The following is a 23,649-nucleotide window of genomic DNA, read 5'->3' as shown; positions in this document are numbered from 1 at the left end:
GGAAGAAACACACAACAGAGGGAGCCAGGGAGGCCTCAGGAGGTCCGGGAGCTCTGCCAGCACCCCAGGCCCAGGGCGGGAGGGGCTCTTACTTAGCAAAGATCTTCTTGGCGATGCGGGTGCGGGTGGTGTTGGCCTGCTGCTTCAGGTCGGTGAGGCCCGGGTGCTTCCTCCGCTTGCCTTTGCCTTTCCTGCCCGCCCGGGAGGAGCCAAGATCCACCCCTGTGGCCGCCTCCACGTCGCGCATGAACTCAGGATCCTGCCAGTCTGCAAACAGACCCTGCGTTTCAGAAAACACCTGGCACCAACCACAGCGCCTCTCCCCGGCCCCGCCCTCCCTGGCCCACACGGCCCGCCCTCCACGACACAGGGCTGGCAGGGAAGCCTGCTGGCTGCTCCCCTGGGCTGAGGGCAGGCGGAGATGCTCCCCAGCACCCACACCCCCAAGACACCGTGCCACACAGTCCAGGCGGAGCGGGGCCAGGGCACGGCGCCCTCCACAGGCCGCTTCCTGACCTCCAGGCTGGACGAGGCCCCACCAGGCCCCCAACCATGGGCTTGACCTGCCTGCTAGTCAGGGGTGTGCACAGCAGGGTGGCCACAGCTGACAGATCAGGCACACTGGGCTTTCTCTGTATTGGCCCAAAGGTCACCTGGCCACAGGTCTCAGCAATGAAGGCATCAGCTGACTGGACAGCCCTGCTCTTTCTGACATGTCCTCAGGACAAGGCCCAGTCGCAGGCCAGTGTGCTCATGCAGAGGGCTGGCAGGAACTCTGTTTAAGGGGGGCTCCAGCCCAGGCATTGGGGTGAGAGGCCAAGGCTCCAGCTCTGGCCCTCCAGTGCCGGATTCAGTGCTACTTCCCGCCCTGGCTCCTGCTTCTGCGTCCCCGGTGGAGGCTGTTCTGTTCTGAAGAGACACGTGGGAGCCCCTGAGAGACGGGCGTCGGTGCACCCAGGCCTGCCTGGAGGGCTACAGTCAGGAATGACAGCCCAGCACCCCTGACACACCCAGACCCACAGAGACCCCGGCCCACGGGAGGGTGCTGGGCACCCCACAGACCCACGGCACCCACCGCGCACACAGGAACCCGCAGCACGGGGGGGTGCTGGGCACCCCACAGACCCACGGCACCCACCGCGCACACAGGAACCCGCAGCACGGGAGGGTGCTGGGCACCCCACAGACCCACGGCACCCACCGCGCACACAGGAACCCGCAGCACGGGAGGGTGCTGGGCACCCCACAGACCCACGGCACCCACCGCGCACACAGGAACCCGCAGCACGGGAGGGTGCTGGGCACCCCACAGACCCACGGCACCCACCGCGCACACAGGAACCCGCAGCACGGGAGGGTGCTGGGCACCCCACAGACCCACGGCACCCACCGCGCACACAGGAACCCGCAGCACGGGAGGGTGCTGGGCACCCCACAGACCCACGGCACCCACCGCGCACACAGGAACCCGCAGCCCTGTGAGCCGGGCACGTCCGGCGTGGGGAGAAGCCACGCGCCTCAGACAGACAGATGGCGAGGCCTCCCCGAGCTGATTTTTTGAAGTGAAGGAAAACGGGGCTGCACAGCTCAGATACAGAGACGATTAATCCAAGATTAAGGAAAACTGTCTAAACAGTTTATCTCCCAGTAATAAGAAGGCGTCACAGTTTAGGAACCCAGTGAATGGAGCAATTGTTTAAACACAACGGGAAAACGCAGCGCCTGCTCGAGATGGAATGGGCATCTCAGTAAAATGAAGGAGCAATTTAAAAGCCTTTGAAGAAAATCAATAGCTGCCGCGCACGGCCTTCCTGCGCACGGCCCGGAGCCCGCTGCATTGTCGCCGGGCTGAGTGCCGGGAAGAGAAAATTGCCCGCCTGCGAGGGAGGCGGGATCGATACTGTAGTTAGTGAGGAGACGCTATTTCACATCTGACTGGCCAGGCCAGCCTGCGGCCGCGGCCCATACCTGTTGTTAACAAGTCACCGCGGGCTGGAGAACCAGATACTCTTCAGAGCTGACACAAAAAAGAGGCTCTTAATTTGCCCGAGTGTGCACCACCGGGGAGCCTGGCGGACGGGCAGCCGGCTCTCCTGCCCCTCCAGGGCCAGCGCCCTGGCACCGACCTCGGTATCAGGCTGAAGTCTAATCTTTGTCTCTTAGGACAAAGGAAAACACCCCACTAATGATGACAAGCAGCCTGGCTGGGACCCCACACGCCAGCCAGTGCTGCCCTCACGACACGGATGCCTTCTGCCCTCCTCAGGCTCTGGGGACACAGTGCACTGGAATGGCCAGGACCTCCAGACCCCAGTGCACTGAGTGTGCCCACAGGCTGCTCAGCTGGTCACAGCCACTTCTGCATGCCACCAGCCGCCCTGCTGGTCAGGGCCCACTGGGGGACCAGGGCTGCCAGCCCGTGGCATGTGACAACTCCATGCTGACACACACTGTGACAAGACAAGCTCCCTGAACTGTCCTGACAGTGGTGTTCAGGAGGCTGCAGCCCGTTGGCTACGCGATCTGAAACTGGCTCAATGGCCAGAAAATGGGGAGCCCTGAGGAGAACCCCAAGAAGTGCTCTGGAGACCCAGCCCCCTCAGCGCCCGAGACTCAGCTGCTCCACAGCGCCCCCTCACTTCTATCCAGACTGCACACGTACTACATGCATAACACACACCACACACACGCCACATACAGGCAGCACACACACCACGCACACGCCACATACAGGCAGCACACACACCACGTGCAGCACACTGTGTGAGCACAGAAAACGCACCCTGCACATGCGCGTGCACACACACCACAGGCTCAGCAGGAGGGGCGGGGCTTGACAAGAGCCAGAACAGCAGACGTGAGGAGCAGAAACGAGCTGGCTTCCTCTAAGCACACGGGCTCAGCCAATTGGCTTTTCTTGCCTTAGTTCCTTCACCTGCTTAAAAAACATGACTGAGAACCCAGAACACAACCAAACCCGTGATAGCAGGTGGGGCTCTGGCAGTGGGTGTGCCCACATCCCCCATCAGAGCACCCGTGAGACCTGCAGACAGCAGGGGCCCCAAACCACCCCGCTGGAGCACCAGGGGATCGCACACAGAAGTGCACCTGGAACCTCCCTGGGACTGCTGGGACCTGGCTGTCCCAACAAGGTGCCCGCCCCCGCCTGGCCCCTGCGCATACCTGGGCGCCCGGCCTGCTTCTGCAGCTGCTGCCTCTGCTCCCGGGCCCTGTCCTCTGGGTGGAGGGGCCGCCCTGTGTCATCTCTGGGGACAATCTTGCCATGGAAAGGGCACTGTGGCAAAGAGGAGTGTCCATCAGCCTCTGTGTGTCTGTCACCTGCCCTTCACCCACCCCAAGAAAGGACTCTAGGGTGCTGCCATCACAGAGCGGGTGAAGGGGCGCCTGGCACCTGAGTTCGTCTGGCCAAAGCAACCTCCCTTCCCGGCCCAGGCCCAGCCAAGAGCAGGCAGAGGAGAGCCGCAGGCACAGGCCCAGGAGCCCTGCCTGGGCCCACACACAGCACCACTGGGACGGCGGCTCAGGCACCATCCAGTGACTAAGAGACCGCTGCAGCCAGGACGAGTGCACCGCAAGGAAGAACCACCCAGTGCACCCTGATCTCAGCCACCAGGCCTGCCCCCAAGCCTGCAGCCACCCAGTGCACCCTGATCTCAGCCACCAGGCCTGCCCCCAAGCCTGCAGCCACCCAGTGCACCCTGATCTCAGCCACCAGGCCTGCCCCCAAGCCTGCAGCCACCCAGTGCACCCTGATCTCAGCCACCAGGCCTGCCCCCAAGCCTGCAGCCACCCAGTGCACCCTGATCTCAGCCACCAGGCCTGCACCCGAGCTGCACAGCCCCCCAAGCCTGCAGCCACCCAGTGCACCCTGATCTCAGCCACCAGGCCTGCACCCGAGCTGCACAGCCCCCCAAGCCTGCAGCCACCCAGTGCACCCTGATCTCAGCCACCAGGCCTGCACCCGAGCTGCACAGCCCCCCAAGCCTGCAGCCACCCAGTGCACCCTGATCTCAGCCACCAGGCCTGCCCCCAGGCTGCACAGCCTCCCAGTGCACCCTGATCTCAGCCACCAGGCCTGCCCCCAGGCTGCACAGCCTCCCAGTGCACCCTGATCTCAGCCACCAGGCCTGCCCCCAAGCCTGCAGCCACCCAGTGCACCCTGATCTCAGCCACCAGGCCTGCCCCCAGGCTGCACAGCCTCCCAGTGCACCCTGATCTCAGCCACCAGGCCTGCCCCCAAGCCTGCAGCCACCCAGTGCACCCTGATCTCAGCCACCAGGCCTGCCCCCAGGCTGCACAGCCTCCCAGTGCACCCTGATCTCAGCCACCAGGCCTGCCCCCAAGCCTGCAGCCACCCAGTGCACCCTGATCTCAGCCACCAGGCCTGCCCCCAAGCCTGCAGCCACCCAGTGCACCCTGATCTCAGCCACCAGGCCTGCCCCCAAGCCTGCCCCCAGGCTGCACAGCCTCCCAGTGCACCCTGATCTCAGCCACCAGGCCTGCCCCCAGGCTGCACAGCCTCCCAGTGCACCCTGATCTCAGCCACCAGGCCTGCCCCCAAGCCTGCAGCCACCCAGTGCACCCTGATCTCAGCCACCAGGCCTGCCCCCAAGCCTGCAGCCACCCAGTGCACCCTGATCTCAGCCACCAGGCCTGCCCCCAGGCTGCACAGCCTCCCAGTGCACCCTGATCTCAGCCACCAGGCCTGCCCCCAAGCCTGCAGCCACCCAGTGCACCCTGATCTCAGCCACCAGGCCTGCCCCCAGGCTGCACAGCCTCCCAGTGCACCCTGATCTCAGCCACCAGGCCTGCCCCCAGGCTGCACAGCCACCCAGTGCACCCTGATCTCAGCCACCAGGCCTGCCCCCAGGCTGCACAGCCCCCCAAGCCTGCAGCAGCCCCCAGCCCCCCCCCCCCCCCCGGCTGCAGCCGCCTCACCTTCACCCGGTCCTGGCGCTCACAGAGCCGGCCGTCGGGCCTGGGGGCGCGGCACCGGTGCTGCACAGGCTCGAACCGCCCCGCGAAGGGGATACGGCGGCTCCGCAGCACCTCCGAGAGCTCGGCGCTCTCCACCTCCTCGTCCACCTCACTGGGCTTCCAGAAGCGATGCTGAGACTCAGCTCTGCAACAGAGCCGGGCGGTCAGAGCCCTCGCAGGGGCACCGCCTGCACAGGCAGCCTGGGCGGCAGGTCCCACCGGGTCTGGCCCGGTCACAGGCATCTTGAAATAAGGTGAGAAGGTACCGAGCAGGGATCGTGTGAAGCCCGCGGGCCTGGCCTGGACCTCCAGGGGACACGCTCCCTTCCAGGGTTCACAAGGGCACAGACCCACGGCCTGGTCTGCGGTCCCTTTCCTAGAAATTCCTCCAGAGCCCCAGGCTGAGCCAACTTGGGAGTCCGAGGGTGAGGGCAGCCGTGACGAGGGCAGCGGGAAGTGCCCTGGGCCCTGGCTCCCAGCCATCTGGGAGGACGACGCAGGACATCTCCCCAGGGAGCAACAGATTTGGGAAAGACTCCACAAGGCGTGAGCAGGACGCCAGCACAGCCAGGCCGGCACGCTGCGTGTCTGCCGGGTGAGGGGAGGGGCAGCCACGGGGACCAGACACGCCTGCACTCACCTGAGGACCTTCCCGACCGCCTGCTGCTCCTGGCCCCAGTTGCACAAGTCCACCCCAAAGGGCACAATGGGTGCCCGGGCCTGCTCTGTGGCCAGCTTCCGGGCCTCCTCCGGTCCCAGCGGTGCCCTGTGGGGACCACAACAGAACAGGATGCTCTGATCACGTACACCTAGGCCGGTCACAGCCACCCACTGCTCCCTCTCCCAAGCTTGGACCTAGGGTCAGCATATATGACCAATGACCTCTACCACATCGGGCTGGTCTCCAGGGCAGCGCTGAGGCCCTGTGTGAGGAGTCTAGCTCCCACTGTCCCCAGGAAATGACACAGGGAGTTGGCCTTGGATCTGCGGTCCTCACTCTGGGCCTGGGTGCCCTGACATCTGTCCCTCAAACCCCAGAGCCTCAACCTCCTGGCCTGCTCCCGCTCACCCTGCCCGGGGCACAGGTGCTGGCAGGTGTCCGCCCGGCCGGGCCGCACACCAGGGCTGCCTGCAAGGAACTGGAGCGACCCTGGGAGCCCGGGGAGGCAGGCCATGCTCGGGCCGCGGTGGGGTACGGGGAGTCACCTGGAACTCGGGCCCGGGGCTGGGGGCACGCGGCCCCGGAGCCGGTGGAGCTGGGCGGCAGCAGAGGTGGGGTCGCTTGCCTCCTCGTCCCTCCTCATCCTCGTCCTCTCCTGTGAGCGCTGTGCAGCTGGGTCCTTCTCCAGCCCTGAAACAAACACACGTGTCTGCCCCTGGCCACCATTCCCGCTCTTCCCCGAGACGGACACAGGCGGGGAAATCAGTGACCACGTGGTCAGGAGGTAGCACACATGTGAATAATGGGCTGAAACCTCCAAGAGCCCATGGCTGCAGTCCACGGAGGGCCTGCCCTGCCACCAGCCAGCTGGAGCCACGACGCGGGCAGCTCACTGACGTCCCACAGGACAGCGCCTCGAACAAGGCCAACACACCCCTGACCTCTGCAAGGCCAGTGTCCCTAGCACCACGAAGCCCACTGCCCTCCCGAGCCCCACTGGCTAGCCTCAACCACACCACCAGCCCCTGGGCACTGGCTTATGCCCAGAAGCCAGGCCACCACCCCGTGTGGGGACGTGTAGACATTGGTCAACTACAGAAGCCAGGCCACCACCCCGTGTGGGGACGTGTAGACATTGGTCAACTACAGAAGCTAACAGTGAACAGCAAGTCTAGGTGTGAACCTTTCATAACTAGGGAGCCTTTTTATTCTTTTAGTCTACTAAATATTTTAAACTCAGAAGAGGAAAAACTACTCTAGCAGATAAAAGATAGAAAAAGGAAAAAGCAAAACAGCAAATCAAAAAAAGTGTGGAAAACAAGCAACCAGCCACGGCCCAACGTGTACGGCCACAGATAATTAAAGGGGTGAAGACAAATCAAAGACAGGCACAATATGTTTAAATTTTGTCACCTGGGTGAAACCCTCTTCAAACAGTTGACGAGGGTTGGAGATGAAGGAGAGAAGGTCCACTACGCACCCAGGAGCAAAGGAAAGCCGAGCTCACAGCCAGCACCGGACAGAACAGAGAGAAACCAGCTTCTGGTTGGAAGGAGCCGCCTGGGAGAGGCGGTGAGGTCAGCACGACCCTGCCGCTCCGCAGGGCCCTGTGAGGCCTGGACAGGACAAGCACAGTCCCGGCTCCAGGGAAGGTCGGAGGCAGCACCCCAGCACCGCGGGCTTCACACCTGAGAAACCCATGCCAAGCACATGCAGGCTGACAGGTACCCAGGAGAGACCACAGTTCTGCAGACCCCGCGTCTCCCAGACGGTGTCCTCAGCCACAGGGCAGTCCGAGGGAAGCCAGGACAGCTGGCAGTCCCAGACATGGGCACTTGCAGCACCTGCTCCCACACTCCCCTGAATGCAAACTGGCTGTGCTGCCAGACTCCTCTGTCCACCGTCTCCCTGCAGGGTCACGAGCAACATGACAGGTAGGGACTGACAGGCATCCACACTGGACATGGGGAAGAGCTTCCTGGAAAGGGAGCTGGGTAGGGATGGGGAAGACTAAGACAGACCTAGCTGCTAGAAGGGTCGCCTCTGCCGCAGGGGTGGCTCTCGGCAGCAGGTCAGCCTGACACAACCCGTCCCTCAGTGCCTGGCAGGCTTAGACTGTGGTCAGGGACGGAGCACAAATCTGGCATTCCGCCTGCTTCTATGCAGAGCACTCAGCCACACTCACCTGCTCGTGCTGTCTGTGTGGCTTGCACAGAGGGTGGCAGAAGACAGCACAGGTGAGCGGAGGACAGGACAGCACAGGTGAGCGGAGGACAGGACAGCACAGGTGAGCGGAGGACAGGACAGCACAGGTGAGCAGAGAACAGGACAGCACAGGTGAGCAGAGAACAGGACAGCACAGGTGAGCGGAGGACAGGACAGCACAGGTGAGCGGAGGACAGGACAGCACAGGTGAGCAGAAGACAGCACAGGTGAGCGGAGGACAGGACAGCACAGGTGAGCGGAGGACAGGACAGCACAGGTGAGCGGAGGACAGGACAGCACAGGTGAGCAGAAGACAGAACAGCACAGGTGAGCAGAGGACAGGACAGCACAGGTGAGCGGAGGACAGGACAGCACAGGTGAGCGGAGGACAGGACAGCACAGGTGAGCAGAAGACAGCACAGGTGAGCGGAGGGCAGGACAGCACAGGTGAGCGGAGGACAGGACAGCACAGGTGAGCGGAGGACAGGACAGCACAGGTGAGCGGAGGACAGGACAGCACAGGTGAGCGGAGGACAGGACAGCACAGGTGAGCAGAAGACAGCACAGGTGAGCAGAGGACAGGACAGCACAGGTGAGCAGAGGACAGGACAGCACAGGTGAGCGGAGGACAGGACAGCACAGGTGAGCGGAGGACAGGACAGCACAGGTGAGCAGAAGACAGCACAGGTGAGCGGAGGGCAGGACAGCACAGGTGAGCGGAGGACAGGACAGCAGAGGTGAGCGGAGGACAGGACAGCACAGGTGAGCAGAGAACAGGACAGCACAGGTGAGCAGAAGACAGCACAGGTGAGCGGAGGACAGGACAGCACAGGTGAGCGGAGAACAGGACAGCACAGGTGAGCAGAGGACAGCACAGGTGAGCGGAGGACAGGACAGCACAGGTGAGCGGAGAACAGGACAGCACAGGTGAGCGGAGGACAGGACAGCACAGGTGAGCGGAGGACAGGACAGCACAGGTGAGCAGGGGATGGCACAGGTAGGCAGAGGGCAGATGTAAGCAGAGACTGGCCAGGTGAGCAGAGGTGAGCAGTTGCCGCAGAGGCTGGGCACGGCCCACAAGCCTTTCACAAAAGATGTCTGTCCCACCCCTACTCACCCCCACCCCAGATGCCCTTTGAGTCCTGCACTCTGCCCTACTCTTGGGGCCCCATGCTGGAGTGGGACACACAGGACAGAGCCACTTAGAGGTGACCGGGTCCACCAGCCACGTGGCCCCGGGAGCACTGAGGAGGCGGCATGGCCCTGCGGCCTCCCCAGCAGTCTCCCAGCCCAGCTGACAGAAGCACCCACATACCCACTCGGGGCTCCGACTGTGCGTCGTCAGAACACGGGGTCAGGCCGCACGAGCCCGTGCACCACGCACACAGGAGGAAGAGGCTGGTAAGTAAATGCTAGAACTTGGGTGGATACAGTCATAGCCAAAGATCAATATGAGAATTCCTGAGTTACAAGAATGAAATATATTTTTCATTGATTTGTTGTTTTAAACCATTAAAAAGATGGGTAAGCATGTTAGAGCAGGGTAAATACTCAGGGCACTAAAAACCCCCACCATTTTCACGTTGTGGTAGAAAATCAATCTCGCTGACACATTTTCAAAGTGAGAGCCCAGGAAGCAGACATGCCCCGGCCGGCAGAGTTTTCAGGGAGAACTCGGCCATCAGAAAGGAGCCCACGTCCCAACCACCGACCCATCTCGGCCGCACCACCACCCGTGGGCATCCGACTCAAGCACAGGATTTGGGCACACAAATATTCCCACGGTGGCTTTTAGAAAGAATCATAAAAATGCCCAACCTCCCTTTGTTTGAGTGGACGAGGGGTCCGACTGGCCCAGGGCGCTCAGGCAGGCCGGGTGGGACCGGTCGATGGCAGGAAACGGAGAGGCTGGGGCTTCGTGCGAAGTTAGCCTCCTGCCTGACACTATTGATTTTACCTAGTTCAGCTGGCCTTGTAATTAAAATGTAAATTTAGAAAGAGATTACTGTCCTGACAGACGGCAGGATTAAGGGGAAGATAAAAGCCCCTCCGTGAAAATTCAGAGAAAATGAGAGGGCTCGCGATTCCTTGCCGTGGGCTCGGCCTGAGCCGGCCACACACCCGCTCGCACGTAATGGAAGCGCCGTGTCGGATACGGACCCGCGTTATGAACTGTGGGTTCCCACACCGTCGGCAGCCACGGGGCTCCCCGAGGGAAGGTGTTCAGCGGCCCCCGTTTTCTGGGATGAGGTGGAGCAGGACCCCAGAACAGGACCCCACCTGGTCCTCAGAGCAGGGCCTGGGGCCCACTTGGGACCCTGGGCTGCCAGTGCCCTCCACCACCCACCTGTTTGCACCCAGTCAGAGAACATCAACCACCAGCACCTGGCCCAGACGTCAGCCACCGTCACCTCACGATCGCAGCCCGCCCTGAGCTGTCCAGACAGGAAGCGACGGGTCTCTGCCTCCCTGTGAGGCTCCCGCACAGCCAGGCGCTCCATGGGCGCTGCACGCCACCGTCAGTGCACAGCCACGTGCTGGCAAGGGGCCACGGCACTGCCAGAGCCCAGCGCCAAGAGCTCAGAGGGACTCTGACCTCTGCAGGGAGCCTGGCCCAGTCAGAGGAAGACGGGAGTGGCATGCAGGCCCGAGGAGATCCGGGCAGACAAGACCGCTGGCCCTGAGCTGGCACTAAGGCAGGGCTGCTGGCCACTGGGCTCTGTCACTGCAGAAACTTGGAGAAGTGGCTGCAGGCGAAGCAGGCTGTTCCCTGCAGTCCTGCCCTCTGCCCACTGTGCTGACCTGGGCATGTGAGGCCTCCAGGTTGGCCAGGCTTCTGCTGGGCAGCACCCAGGGAACAAACAGGCAGTCACTGCACCCAGTGTATAGCTTAAGCCCCTCCAAGGTGCCTTGTAGGTGTGGGGAGAGACCGCTGGCCCAAGGTCAGGGTCAGATTAGCAGCGGGCGTATAGCCCACTGGTCCGAGGGAGACCTGCTTGTCCCGACCCCGGCTGGGGCCCTGGAGGGCAGGAACCACCCAGAGAGGGGTCACATGGAATAAACAGGGACAAGGCACATGAAGGGTTGTTGAGAGCTGGTTGTGTTAATGTGACACCCGTAATGGGTCATTTCTTCACACTTGAGTGTCCAACTGTGTAAGTTCTCTGAACACATCACGTTTCAACTACACGCTCCTGTTCAAACTGACTGGTCTGTTTCACCACAGAAGCCATGGGCCCCGCTGTCACTTGCTTCCTCTGGATGTGAGTTGGACCGTGCGTAGCCACCCTGACGTGGGCCCGCACCCCCGCTCCTGGGGGAGCATAGTCCTCGGATGCAGACGGGTAGAGGGTTTTGAGGAAAGAAAAACCTTCCAGACAGGAAGGACCTGGGACAGACAGGTTTGCACTTCCTGAGGTCGACGTCGCCCAAGTCCAGACGCTGGGTCTGACTCCCCGGGTCGGGAGGGATGCCACCTTACCCGTGGTGCCCGAGAAACGGCACTCGAGGAACAGGGGAGCCTGAAGAATGTGGGGGAGGCCACTCCCCACCCACAAGAGGCAGAGGCAGCAGCCACTGCCACGGACTCCTTCCCACCCCACACGGCAGGCCCGCCAACCCCCCCTGAGTACAGGACCCTCACTCTGCTCTGGGACACCCCGTCCAACCCTGGACTCACTCCCGAGGCCAAGACCTTTCGTCCTCAGCAGGGCTGCCCCTCACCCGTGGGAGGTCAGTGCAGGGCCTCGGAGGTCCTGCTCTGGGTGAACACCTGGCTGCACCCACAGGCAGTGGTGACAGGAATCCTCAGGGAGGGCCCAGGGCACAAGAGGATAATGACAGGGTCTCAGTGAAAGCGGCTCCATAGTGCCACCCACAGCCACAGCTGAGGGACACTGTCTGAGTGGGACCTCCTCCCAGTGTCCCCGCCCCCCACTCACCATCCTCAGGCCACAGGTGGTCAGGAACGCAGGCCTCGTACCCTTCCTTCTCAGGGACCTCCACAAAGTCGTCATCGTCATCGTCATCATCATCGTCGTCATCCCTCAGGGCCTCCATCTGTGGAGACACCCCCACCGTGTGTGAAACAACGTAGAGGCTGATGTTCCCTGGGCCCCTGTGGGGCTCTCCTTCCAAACTGGGGTGCCAGCGTCGCTAGGCTGAACACAGTGAACCATCCCCAAGCTGACCCCCCTCACTCCTAAAACCACCAGCTCTGCGCACCCAACCTGAGGCCAGAGCTCAAACCACGAGAGGTGACCTGCGGCTGCCCGGGACCCTGACATGTGCACACAGGCACCACTTCAAACTCTCGCAGAGATTTCACCCGAGAAAGGCAAGGCCCTCTGAACTGAGGAGACAGCCCCTCCTTCCAGGCTTGGCCACAGCTGGGCAGAAGCTTCGCACCCTGTTCTTGGGCAAGACCCCCACCTGGGCCTTGGCTGGTGAGGACGTGACCACAGCACTTCTGAAATATTCTGCTCTTAACAATGTTAAAAAGCCACCGAAGAAAGTACTTTGGAAGAGGCCACCCTCAGGTGGGTGTGGTGGGGTCCCCGACACTAAGCTGGAGGTGAGGAGGACCGCCTCGGAACTGCACGGGGGTGGGGGGTGGAAGGGGGGGGACCGGACCCTGCCCCCCACCCTCTTCCTGGGCAGCACCCAGCGCAGTGGGAGCGGCATGGCCCCGCCCAGGGAGGGCTCATCTCAGGCAGGCCGAGGGTCCTCCTGGAGGAGGGTCTTCCATGGAGGGTGACCAACGGCCATGCACACACAGCAACGTGCCAGGGCCACATCCAGTCCAGCCCTGCTCAGAAAACCCTCCAGGGCCAGCTCAGCCTCCTCCTCCATCTCCCCTTATCCCACAGCATCGACTGCCATGGGCTCTCCTGAGGGGCACAGGGGAGGCACCCAAAAGCCCCCTGCTCCCTGCCCACCATCTTGAAACACTTGGGGCGGCGCAGCCACACCAGGGCTCAGCTTCTTGCTGCCGGCCCTCAGGCCAGAGCAACAGCCCAGGGACCCTGCCCTACGCAGCAGGCGCTGCCCCCAGAATGGCAACACCACCTGGCTGCCACTGCAGGAAGGGCCCGGAAGGGGGCCCATCAGACGAACGCCATCGACGGAGCCGGTAAGACGGTCAGAAGCAAACTCAGAAAACGGGACCATCCGACACAGGCCCTCGCTTCTGAAAACATTCCCACAGCCACACTGACCACAGGGGGGCGGCCCCACACCAGCCCAGCCACTAGGCTGACCCCAGGACATCCGATTGTTGGTGGCAGCACCTGCAGGTGGAGGAGCTTCTACCACCCCAGAGGCATAATCAGATGCAAATGCACTTTGTTTGGGTTTGGCCTGCAGCCCTGTCTGAGGTGCGGGGACATTAATCACTGGAAACTGTAATTTTTGTTATCAGTCTAACACTGATCAAAAGGGAAGCCTGTCTCCACCGCTGACCTGTGAAACGTCCCAATTATACTCTTTGGAAATGACAGGGGCACTTAACTCCCGAGCTGAGCAAATGACGACAATCAATCACGTTTGAATAACAATGAGCCACGAACCTGAAAATTATTTTTGTATAGAATCTCCCCAGGAATTTATGAAAGGTGGAAAGCAGCCCAAGGTTTCCGGCATCATGGTTCCCGGCCTGTGCAGTGCGCATCACACACTAAACAGAATTTATGTGTTTTAATTTTCTAAAAGGTAGATGCTGACCGACCGGGGCTACAATGCATAACATAGATGCCAGGTTTTAAATATGGGGGTCATTTTCATAAAATATTATGCTTATTGCTCCCATCATCGAATTTCACCAGAGACTTTTATTAAATTTCCATTTCCTAAAAAATATTTAGGAACTATTAAGAATCACACCTTCTTCTCCCCAACTAAAAGTGATTTTCCTGTCACTAAACACGGAGCCCTGGGCTCTTTGTTCTTAAATCAGCACAGAAGAGGCTGGAGAGGGGCACCCGTGTGCAGGATGCACGTCCTCTGTCCTCTGTCAACGCACCGGGGGCTGGGGGCTGGGGGGAGGGCTGAGCCTGTAAGAACTGTCCTCCTTACAGTCCTGCGGCCAGGCCCCTGGCCAGAGCCTCGCCATCATGGACCAGGCTCTCCCGTGCTGCGTCGCGGAGCTGGACTCCCAGCTGACAGCACACTCAGCTCAGAAGCGTCCACCGAACGGTGTCAGGTCACAGGTGAGCTCAATGGGCACAGTGAGCCCGTGTGTCCAACTCCAGGTGGCTGTGCCAGAGAAAGCTAGAAAACTCCACGGGAAGTCACGGCTGCCGAGACACCTGCGTGGCCCTCCTGTGACCTGCTCGTGGACATGCCACCAAGCGCCTGCTCAGAGAAAAGCAGCACCGCCTCCCGGGCTGGGCGGCCCTCCCGAGACCCAGGAACCAGCACAGCCGGGAAAGAAAAGGCCTGCACCCGAGCTCCTGGGGGCTAGTCCAGCAGCTCAGGGCAGCAGAGATGGCCTCACAAGGTCCCAGGTCAGAGATGGGGTCAGAAGCCACTCCTGAGCCAGGGGAGAGGAAGCACTGAGGGCAGAGCAGAGCAGGGGTCAAGGGCACTCAGGACCCCGGGAAGAGGACACACCCTGAGGCGGCACTGGCTAAAGGCAGGTCACACTCCAAATGGGTTGGACATGTAACCTGGTCATTCCCTGGAGCAGCTGTCCCACCGCGGTGAAAGCAGACCTGGCCCCCCTTTCGGTCACGAGGTCCCCTAACAGGTGGGGCCCCGGCAGGCAGTCGTCCCCCGTGGCCAGCAGATGCCTCCTGTGCGTTATGAGGCTCTGAGAGCCGGCCAGGACCCTGGACTGACCCTCCAGGGGGGTCAGCCAGCCCGGGGCTGGGAGGCCCAAAGGAGGCCTCGGCCTTGGCTGGCTTTATACAAACTGATTTTCACCCACAGTTAAAAGGATTTAGAAAAATGAGCCTCTACAATCACAATTAAATAAGCAGTAAAACGGCTAAAATATATAATGCAATCAGTTTACAGAAGTCGGGTAGCGGTTACTAATTATCTGAGAAGGGACGGGAAGAGTGGCTTCGCACTGGAGCGGTCTGCCGCCCGCCACCCTGTGCCGAGATACAGCTGGGACCATTAAATAAATTTTGTACCATCTAATTAACTTGGTGCACAATCTCAATTACTTTTCACCCAAGAAATCACTTTTGTTCAGTTTATGTGTGTTTCCCTTTTAAAAAAAAATGATGTAAGCCCTCGTCAGACAAGTGAGCTCCCACCTGCATTTGTCTCTCAGCGCTTGATGGCTATGCATTTAAAACCCCATTCTCTCTTATAAACTAAAAATTAAACGTGCTCAGCTGTGATGGCCGTCATCCGGTGGCTATTTATATGCTAATGCCCTCCCTGAAGGCCCTGCAAATTGCCCAGCCAAGCCGCTATCTAGCATCTGGGCTGCAAAGCACCTTCAGAGGGCAGAGGACGCGGGCAGGCTGACCATGGCAAGCACAAGGACCCCAAAGCCTGCCTGGACCAGCCATGGGACACGTGCCCCTCCTGAAGGAGGATCGGAGAAGCTGGTGTCAGGAGCCGCCCCATCCGAGAAGGGCTGTCCCTTCCCTTTCTGGTCCTACTGAAGCGCAGCAGGAGTGAGCTTTGGGCAGGCCTTGCTGTGGGAGCCGCTCCAGTGCCCGTCCGGTTGCTGGGGTGGGAGGCCGCCACCACCTGGAGGTCCATCTCTAGGGTGAGGCTGAGGCTGGGGTCCAGAGCTCCGCGAGGTCTGGGGGAGGGGGCAGCAGGCAGCCCGAGAGACGGGTGGGTGCCCAAGCCTGTGTGTGGTCCAGATAAACAGCTCTCCTCTCGGGAGACCACACCGGGCGTGCACTAGAGCCTGCAGCCAGTCAGAGGTGCCCCGGGGCTCCTGCTCGGAGTGGAGCACAATCGCTTCTGGGCGGCACATCCAGCCTGGAAAGCAAGCTCGGGTTCGGGAATCACGCCCTCCCTGCTCAGCCTGGCCTCCTCAGTGCTCTGGAGGCGGGACTCCAGCCCTGTGACCCTGTGGGTGGCACTGTCCCTGGATGACCCAGCCTTGAGAGGAAGGCACGGCTCACACCACTGCCCGACTCAGTCTCCCCACCTGTAGAATGGGGCCACCACACAAGCCCCAGTGGAGCTGCTCTCGGATTTACAGGGACACCGGGGAGGGTGTTGGGGACGGCGAGGTCAGGCAGGTGTTCGCACAGCAGAAGAGGGGGAGGCCTGGCTGAGCTGCTCCCCAGTCCTCCTGGGCGCAGACCCTCCCTGCTCTCAGCCCCTCGGGGCGGCAGCGGCCGGCCTTCGGCATGATGGAAGGGACCACATCACCGGGGAGGTTGTTTACTGGCCCTGCCGAGTACAAGGTCCCCACGCTGCTGATTTAGTTTCCCTGTTTCCCGAGGAGCCTGACGCATCCAACATTTCATTCCCCTGCTGTCCTTTTCACCTACAGGAAGCCCGGCCCGCAGGTCCCAGCTCAGAGCTGCCCGACCCAGAAAACCTCACGTGGAGCCCAGCGGATGGGCAGGGAGGTGCTGCCATTGAGACCCTGTAGCTGCCACACCAGCCCGCTGACGGGTGAGAACAAGGGCATCTGTGTGGGTCTTTCAGCCGTTTCAATTAGCCGACGTTTTGTATAAAACCCCACTGCTGAGAGTTTAAATAGACTGATGCTTGAAATAATTTTTTCTGGCTTACTGGTTAGTGGGATTCTGCTATTTTGTTAATTACACAACACAGAATAACCTGTGGTCTTAGCGACATAATTAAACAGCAGGCAATTTAAAAGTTTTCAAAGGATGTTTATCAGTGTAACGGATGCAGCCACCATGGATTATCACCCCTGCCCGAGCCCGAGCACAGCCAGGCTGGAAACTAAATCTCCCCAATGATGCTTCCTATTGATCTGGGTGAGATTTATCCAGCCAGCTCCCAAACGGAATGCAGGCAAAGCACTCTATAAAGCAAACAGTTAAACCTATTTAGACTGGCTTAAATATTTTTAACTTTTTTTTTCCACAAGAAAGGGAGAGAGAAACAAACACGAAGGGAGAGACATGGAAATGGTCAACTTGGAGTTGCAGCACCTTAGCTGCTCATTGTATTCTCATATGTGCCTTGACCTGGGGGGGGGGGGGGCAGCCAAGCCAAGCCAGTGACCACGGGACCATGTCTATGACCCCACACTCAAGCCAGCAACCTCGTGCTCAAGCTGGTGGCCTCGGGGTCTCCAACCTAGGACTTCAGTGTCCCAGGTTGACACCACCCACTGTGCCACCACTGGTCATGCAAAACTGGCTTAAATATTTTTAGAAGATGAGAAGTCTACTCAAAAGGGAAAAACAAACAGAAATCACTGGCCACACAAAGAAAACAAAGAGAGGCACCTGCTGCCTCAGTGCGGCACGGGGACCTTCTAGGGACAAGCTCCCACCCCGTCCAGCATCTGGCCTTGTGGTCACTGGAACCAGAAGCGCCCTCTCTGTTTCGGTCTCACACATTTGTGACAACTCCTCACATGTTTGAAGTCACCTGCTGAGTCAGCACCCAGCTCAGCCCGTTCTCTGTGCAGCCAGGACCCGAGCTAGGTGGGGAGATACCAGAGCCAGGGATGTAACCCCAGGCATTTTACATGAGAACCGGACAAGAACAATGCGACCCTCGTTTCTAATTACCAGGCTGCTGGCGGCCGCCTGCGCAGAACGGGAGCAGATGTGCAGATAGCGTGTCTATTCTGGGAACGGCGCTCACCTGAGCAGGGCGCTGCCACTCAGCCCGTGGCCCAATCGCTCCATCTACAGCCTGGAGGAATGAGCACTGTCTCCGAGGACTTCAGAGCAGCGCCTTCTCCATCAGCTCTGGAGCACGTCTGTGTCACCGACAGGCAGAGACAGGTGCACCGCCGCGCCTGCCCGCTTCCTCCCGGCACTCAATCAGCCCCTCTGGCCCTCCACGGCCGGCGTGAGCATGCACGGTGCCCACCTCAGTTACTGTGTCTCCAAGTCAGTGGACACAGACTCAGCCTCCGGGTCAGCACCTCACCTGGCCTGCCCTCCAGCCTTTAGAATGGATAGTGGCATCTCTTCAACCAACAGCTTCCCAACCCCAAAGCCCAGTCCTGCTGCTAGCAGCCTGCAGCTGCTGCCCCACTGGACGACCAGGCCGGGAAACTCCATGCCTCCCACCTTGGACATCATCCCACAGATGCCTGAGGGCAGCTCCCAGGTTTCTACCAGCAAGACATCGAGCCAGACACGAGCTCGGAGGCGGTCGAGGTGCTGACAGAGACCCTCTGAAAGGACTCAGCGAGCCCACACTCACAGGGCCACACCAGCAGACACGGCAAGCTCACTCCTCAGCACCCTGGGCCCAGCCTGGCCCCACTGACCGTTTTCGAGGGAGAAAGACAAGATCGCCCTCTGCTGGTCCCCAGGGGCTGCACACTCCACAGAGCCGAGGACAGAAGGTAGCGCTCAACTGCTCAAACCCTCAGCCAGAGCTCACAGCCCACTGCCCCCCCACCCCAGGGGAGGGCCTGAGGCAGCCTTGTCCGCACCGCCAGGCCCAGGGAGAGAGGAACTCGAATGCTCTGGAGCCCCGCAGGTCCCGCTCAGAGGGCTGAGCTGAGACCACAGGACAACCTCCCGACTGGGACCACGCCACCACCGCACTCGCCTTTCTCCGGCGCGGCCCCTCAGGCTCGATGTCCAGCTCCCGGGATCTCCTCAGGGCAGTTTCCAGTTCCGCCTTCAGGCTGATGGCGGCCTCTAAGTGTCCTCCGTGTGTCCCTGTACGAGTGAACAGCTGCCAGCAGGGCAACGCGTCACGTGGCAGTAGGCACCCTCCCCCAGACGCATGCCTGCCCGCCCCGTGCACACCTCACCTGGACCCAGGAGCACACGGCCGGGAGGAGCTTGTTCTGGATGAGCCTGAGCGTGTCCTGGGCCGACTGGATGACTGCAGAGTTGTCCTCATCCTCCTGCACCCTCAAGCTGTCTACGGAGATGTGCAGGGTCACCAGAAGGACCAGGAGCCCCAGACAGGTCACCTGCACTTCCCCCTATTCCCACCCCCACCACAGACGCCTGGGACCCCAAACCTGACTCCCAAGGAGATTGGTTGCCTTATGAGTTCATCCTAACCCAACACTCTCTCCACACCACACGCCGGGCCCAACACCTCCATAGCTTCTCCGGGACATAGACACCCCCTCAGCCACCCCGACCCCTCAGGGGGCGCTCAGGGGAGGCCCTGCTCCTCCCTGCACCCTGCCACCCGACAGCAATCCCACCTCCCACACGCAGCCAGCCCCTGACCCCTAGACATAGGTGGGCAGCTTCTTGGAGCTAGCAGGGCTGAGTGTCAGCGGGTGGCCGGGACTTCCTGTAACTAGGAGTCTGGCTGCCCTCCTCCTGGGAACATACCTGAAGGGTCCCAACCCCACCCACACCCAACAAAGACATCAGGGCGCCAGTGAGAAAACTGGGCCCAGGGTCAGGCACGAGGGAAAACCTCAAGGCAGGGACGCCAGGGCCACATGGGCTCAGTGACACCACCTCTATCACTGCAAATGTGGTGAGAAGCCATTTCCCCATCTCACTTTTCTCCCAGGCCTGGGGGCCACTCTGACCCAATGGCTGGGCAGCAAACCACAGCCGCCCCCGGAACTCCTGGGGCACCCTGGCTACCTTGCCAGCTTGTCACGACAAGGGCTGCAAAGCAAAGCCCTGGGACCCACAGCCTAACTCCAAATGGGTCCCTGCTCTGCTCACAGCCCCAAGAAGTCTGAGTTGTCAGGAGGGCCTGTGGCCAAGAGGCCTGGTTTGGACAGCGGCCTGGGCGGGGTGGGGCGGGGCTGGGCGGGGCGGAGTGCAGGAGAGCCTGAGCGGCAGCAGGGGCTGTGCTACCTGAGGAAAACGCCACATCCAGCGTGTACTTGTGGGAGCCCAGTCCATGGTGCCGCACAAACTCTTCCAGGTCGCTGTCCTCGTCCTCCGAGGGAGCCCCTGTGGGGGCCTGGGGCAGGCGGCCGGTACAGGTGGGCAGCGTCTTGCTGCAGCATGGCTGTTCCTCATCTCCAAAGTCAGGGGCACTGGCCAGGTGACGGGTACCCTCAGACACACCAGGGGCCCCAGCAGGCGAGGTGGCCCCTGAGCTCAACCCCAAGTCAAAGGGCACCAGCAGCCGGAAGCAGTTGTTCACCTCGGTAAGGCAGCCCTGGATTTCCTCAGACATTTCTGCGGAAACCAAGAAGCTGCTTGTTGCTCACATCACAGGACAGCACCGCCCTCCAGAGGCAGGGAGGCCCATCCAGCCGCAGCTCAGCTGCCTGCAGCCTGGCCTCCCCACCAGCAAAGCCCAGTGCCTTGGCCTCAAGTGTCAGCTGAGGCTCTGTAACTGCTGGACGGACTGCTTGGCAGTGGCAGCCACAGAGCCATCCCCCCCAACGTCCTGGTGACTCCACGGGTCTGGTCTTGGGCTGCAATGGCCATTCCCTGGCGCGTTTCTGAGTACACGTGGGACTCACTGTCACGAGCGTAAGTTGGGGGAGAGAGCAGCCAGCTGAGGGCCGTGGGGACACCTGCCACGCCCCAGCCGCCCAGCCTGAACGCACCTGCACCCACTCCCTGCCAGGGCTTTCCTTCCTGGGTCCCAGCATCCTGCACTGAGCCTTCTCCCAGGCGTGGCCTTCCCGGAAGTGCCTGAGGCTGGGCCACCTCCCCGCTCCTTGCACCCTGGCTGGCAGAAAGCAAATACTGGAGTTGGGCGAGGGGTTGGCAAGGGCAAGCGAGGTCAGGAGATGCAGAAGTGAAACTGACTACAGACCCATCAGATGCACTTCTCATCCCCCTGCCCAGCAAGGTGGGTCGGCGTCACTGCCAGCATTACCACCAAGGTGCAGGAGAGACCTGTGCGGCCCGCAGGGCCCCTCCAGCTGCTGACCAGGACAGGGCGGGGGTCACTGCCCAGCTGGTCTGTCTACCTGCTGTTCCCTTGCCCCCGGCCGGGTCCTGGTGACTCACCCTCCATCTCCCGCACGGCCTGCTCGGACCTTTCCCGGTAGATTCTGTCTAAACGCCTCTGCTTCTCCTCCTCTCGCTTTCTCTCCGCCAGCGTCCTAGCATTCACGTCCTGAAAATCAACCTGGAAAATTGAGATGAAGATGAGACCCAACTAGATAGATCATACACACACACCAGCACACGGCCCAACCTCAGGAGCCCTCCGGTCAGTGTTCAAAACACAAGGGAACACACAGACTACACGTTGGGTCCCCGGAAGGGGCACAGCCAGCAGCACCTCCCAACAAACAGATGAGAAAACCCCGGTCCCAAATATGCCACAGGGGGAGGGATGCTCGCTCCTGTCAGCACGGAAGGGCAGCTGCTGGCCAGACCCAGGGGTTTGAGGCCACCACCTAAGCCTAGGCCCCCGACTTGTGGTGGGAGAGACAGCACCCACAGGCCAAGAGCAGGGACAGTGGGAGAGGGGCCTGGATGAACAACTAGTGTAAGCAAGGGGTGGGCTCCGAGGGTGCAAGCGCATCCGAGAAGGGCTGATCTGAGAAGCTGAGTCTCGCTGTCCTTCCTGTCACATGTACACCCGCAGGCACCAGGCCCACAGGCTCAGCTCCACCCACACCCAGGGATGAATTCCCAGATTCCTCCCAAAGCTGCTCCTCCCGGCCCCTGACCCCCACTTACTCGTTGCTCTCAGGTCTGCTTGGTCCACAACCCTGGCCCAGCAGCCAAAGGTAGACTGGCACTGCCAAGGCCAACCCACCTGTTGGCTGTGTCTCAAGAAGTGGTAGCCCAAAGCAAGCTTCTTATAGGCTGCGCCAAACTTCTCGTTCCACCGCTGGACCGCCAGGATGACCGCCTGCCTCAGCTTCTGGGCCACCTCCCTGGGGGGTGGCAGGGGTCGCCTGTGTTCAGTGCCCAGTGTGAGCTCCAGGAACTCCTGGAAGTTGGACACAACCAGCACCCTGAATAGGTGAGACCGGGCGAAGAGCTCATCCAGAATCTGGAAGGCGGAGAGGCGGATCTCGGCGTGCTCCTGGCTCAGCTGGGCCATCAGCAGGTGGTAGGTGTGGCTCAACTGCTCCTCCGAGGACCTGGGGATGCCAGCTGTCCTTAGCAAGCGCCCAATGCTTGAGGACACGGTAGTTAGACGCGGAGTGGAGACAGTGTTCACAAGTGGCAGGGACACGCACCCTCTCCCAGTCCTCCTCCTCCCCTTCGTGTGGCCAAACCCAGTCCCTGCCTGTTTCTGTAAAACCCACAAAACCATAAGAATGGTTTTTACATTTTTAAATGGGTGAAACAAAAAGAGTAATATTTCATGACATGAAAATTATACAAGATTTCAGTGCCGGTGCCTGTAAGGTTTCTCTGGGACAGCCTGGCACATCTGTTCCCGTCCTCGCTGGCTTTGCCTCAGCGGAGCAGCTGCAGCACACAGACTAAAGTGCCACCCCTGCCCTGTAAGCCGCTGCTGTTTAGGGGTTTTGGGGATCCCTCCCGGCTCAGCTGTCTGCAGTGGGAGAGCAGGGGGCGGTAGACACACAGTGCTGCACACCAAGGGGTGACCTGCCCACCTGTGACCTCTCACCTTCCTCTGCCACATATCCTGACAGTAAAGGAGCAGGTGCACACTCATCTCTACATCACATATGTACACTCAAGGGACAGGCTCCAAAACCCACACTGGGGGTGGAGACAAAGACAACCACAGTCCTAACATATTCCCCCCAACACCCCAACACCCCAACACCACCACTGCCTCAGGACACCGCAGAGCTCTGGGGTAACATCCTAGACGTCTTCCTTTGGGGGATGTTTTGCAGCAGAGGCGACCGTGGAGGGCTGGGATATATGCAGGTGAGGTATATGCCTGGCCCCAGGGGAAGCCCCACAATCTCCCAGGGGTGGCATGAAATTTGCTGGGCTGGCGACACCATGAAACGTTGAACCTTAGGACGGACATACTTGCAGATTTTCTTCAGCTCCTTCATTTTCTCAGGATTCAACTGAGGTTCTCCCGAGGTTGTGAGGTCTTCTACCAACTCGGAAAGTATCTGATCCATACCTAGAAACAACAGAACGCAGAGACGCTAAGGGGACCACCTAGTTCTGCCCCAGCTCTCAGTTCACAGCAACACTCCTTTCCGGAGCTCCACCCTTAGCTGGGCGGGGTGGGGGCGCAGGGGGCAGGGCTGGGGTCCTCCTCCCCGGCCCTGGGGAGATGACTTCCGGGATGCTGCCATAGAGCCATTCAAGGTGATGTTCCCGGCCAGCCCAACGAGGCGTTTTGGGCGGTAACCAGGACAACGTTAAGTCTGGAGGTCAACAATCACGGAGTGGGAGACGCGGTGCGCGCGTTCAGGGAGAGGACAGAACGTCCGCGTTGAAGTTAGCTTTTCCCGGATGTATGGGGGCACCTCTCCCCGTGCCGATCTTGTCCGTTCGCAACGCACCAGGCTCCGCTTCCGGAGACAGCGAGCGAGCTGCGGAGCGCTTTCCCGCGGAGGCCGGGTGTGCGCTGACGGCGCCCTCGGGAGGCCCGAGCCGGGGAAGGAAGGGCGGCCCGGGGACCGGCTGGCTGCGGAGCTCAGCTCGATTCGGTGGAAAGAGGGACCGGCGGGCCCGTGTGCTCGGGGAACGGGGAGCGTTCCAGGAAGGAGCGTTGGACGGCGGCCGGCTCGGCACCCACTCGGCAGCGGGCTCGGAGCGCCCCAGCCGTCCCGCCGCCCGTGGGCCCTCGCGGGC

At 61.0% G+C, this 23,649-nt stretch overlaps 1 protein-coding gene across 2 annotated transcripts in view; it reads right to left on the bottom strand.

The window, feature by feature from the left end:
- Positions 1–23,649, bottom strand: part of UVSSA (UV stimulated scaffold protein A) — a 34,268-nt gene that overhangs the window by 10,393 nt on the left and 226 nt on the right. The window contains exons 1-13 of one of the 2 annotated variants that reach the window (XM_066387431.1): positions 23,358–23,470; positions 22,870–22,969; positions 21,665–21,995; positions 20,905–21,025; positions 19,789–20,118; positions 18,765–18,877; positions 18,540–18,685; positions 11,806–11,909; positions 6,205–6,349; positions 5,639–5,764; positions 4,960–5,143; positions 3,184–3,295; positions 93–267 (exon numbers count right to left, since the gene is read on the bottom strand). In XM_066387431.1, the coding sequence (XP_066243528.1) occupies positions 93–267; positions 3,184–3,295; positions 4,960–5,143; positions 5,639–5,764; positions 6,205–6,349; positions 11,806–11,909; positions 18,540–18,685; positions 18,765–18,877; positions 19,789–20,118; positions 20,905–21,025; positions 21,665–21,995; positions 22,870–22,967 (1,985 nt within the window). In that variant the 5' untranslated portion in view covers positions 22,968–22,969; positions 23,358–23,470. Of the gene's footprint in view, positions 1–92; positions 268–3,183; positions 3,296–4,959; positions 5,144–5,638; positions 5,765–6,204; positions 6,350–11,805; positions 11,910–18,539; positions 18,686–18,764; positions 18,878–19,788; positions 20,119–20,904; positions 21,026–21,664; positions 21,996–22,869; positions 22,970–23,357; positions 23,471–23,649 lie in introns of those variants that run through there. The other variant, XM_066387432.1, reaches the window with a different exon arrangement.

The sequence above is a fragment of the Saccopteryx leptura genome, chromosome 5 (genome assembly GCF_036850995.1).
Source record: "Saccopteryx leptura isolate mSacLep1 chromosome 5, mSacLep1_pri_phased_curated, whole genome shotgun sequence".
In the NCBI taxonomy this organism is placed as follows: domain Eukaryota; kingdom Metazoa; phylum Chordata; class Mammalia; order Chiroptera; family Emballonuridae; genus Saccopteryx; species Saccopteryx leptura.
This window is presented reverse-complemented; position numbering and strand designations above follow the sequence as displayed.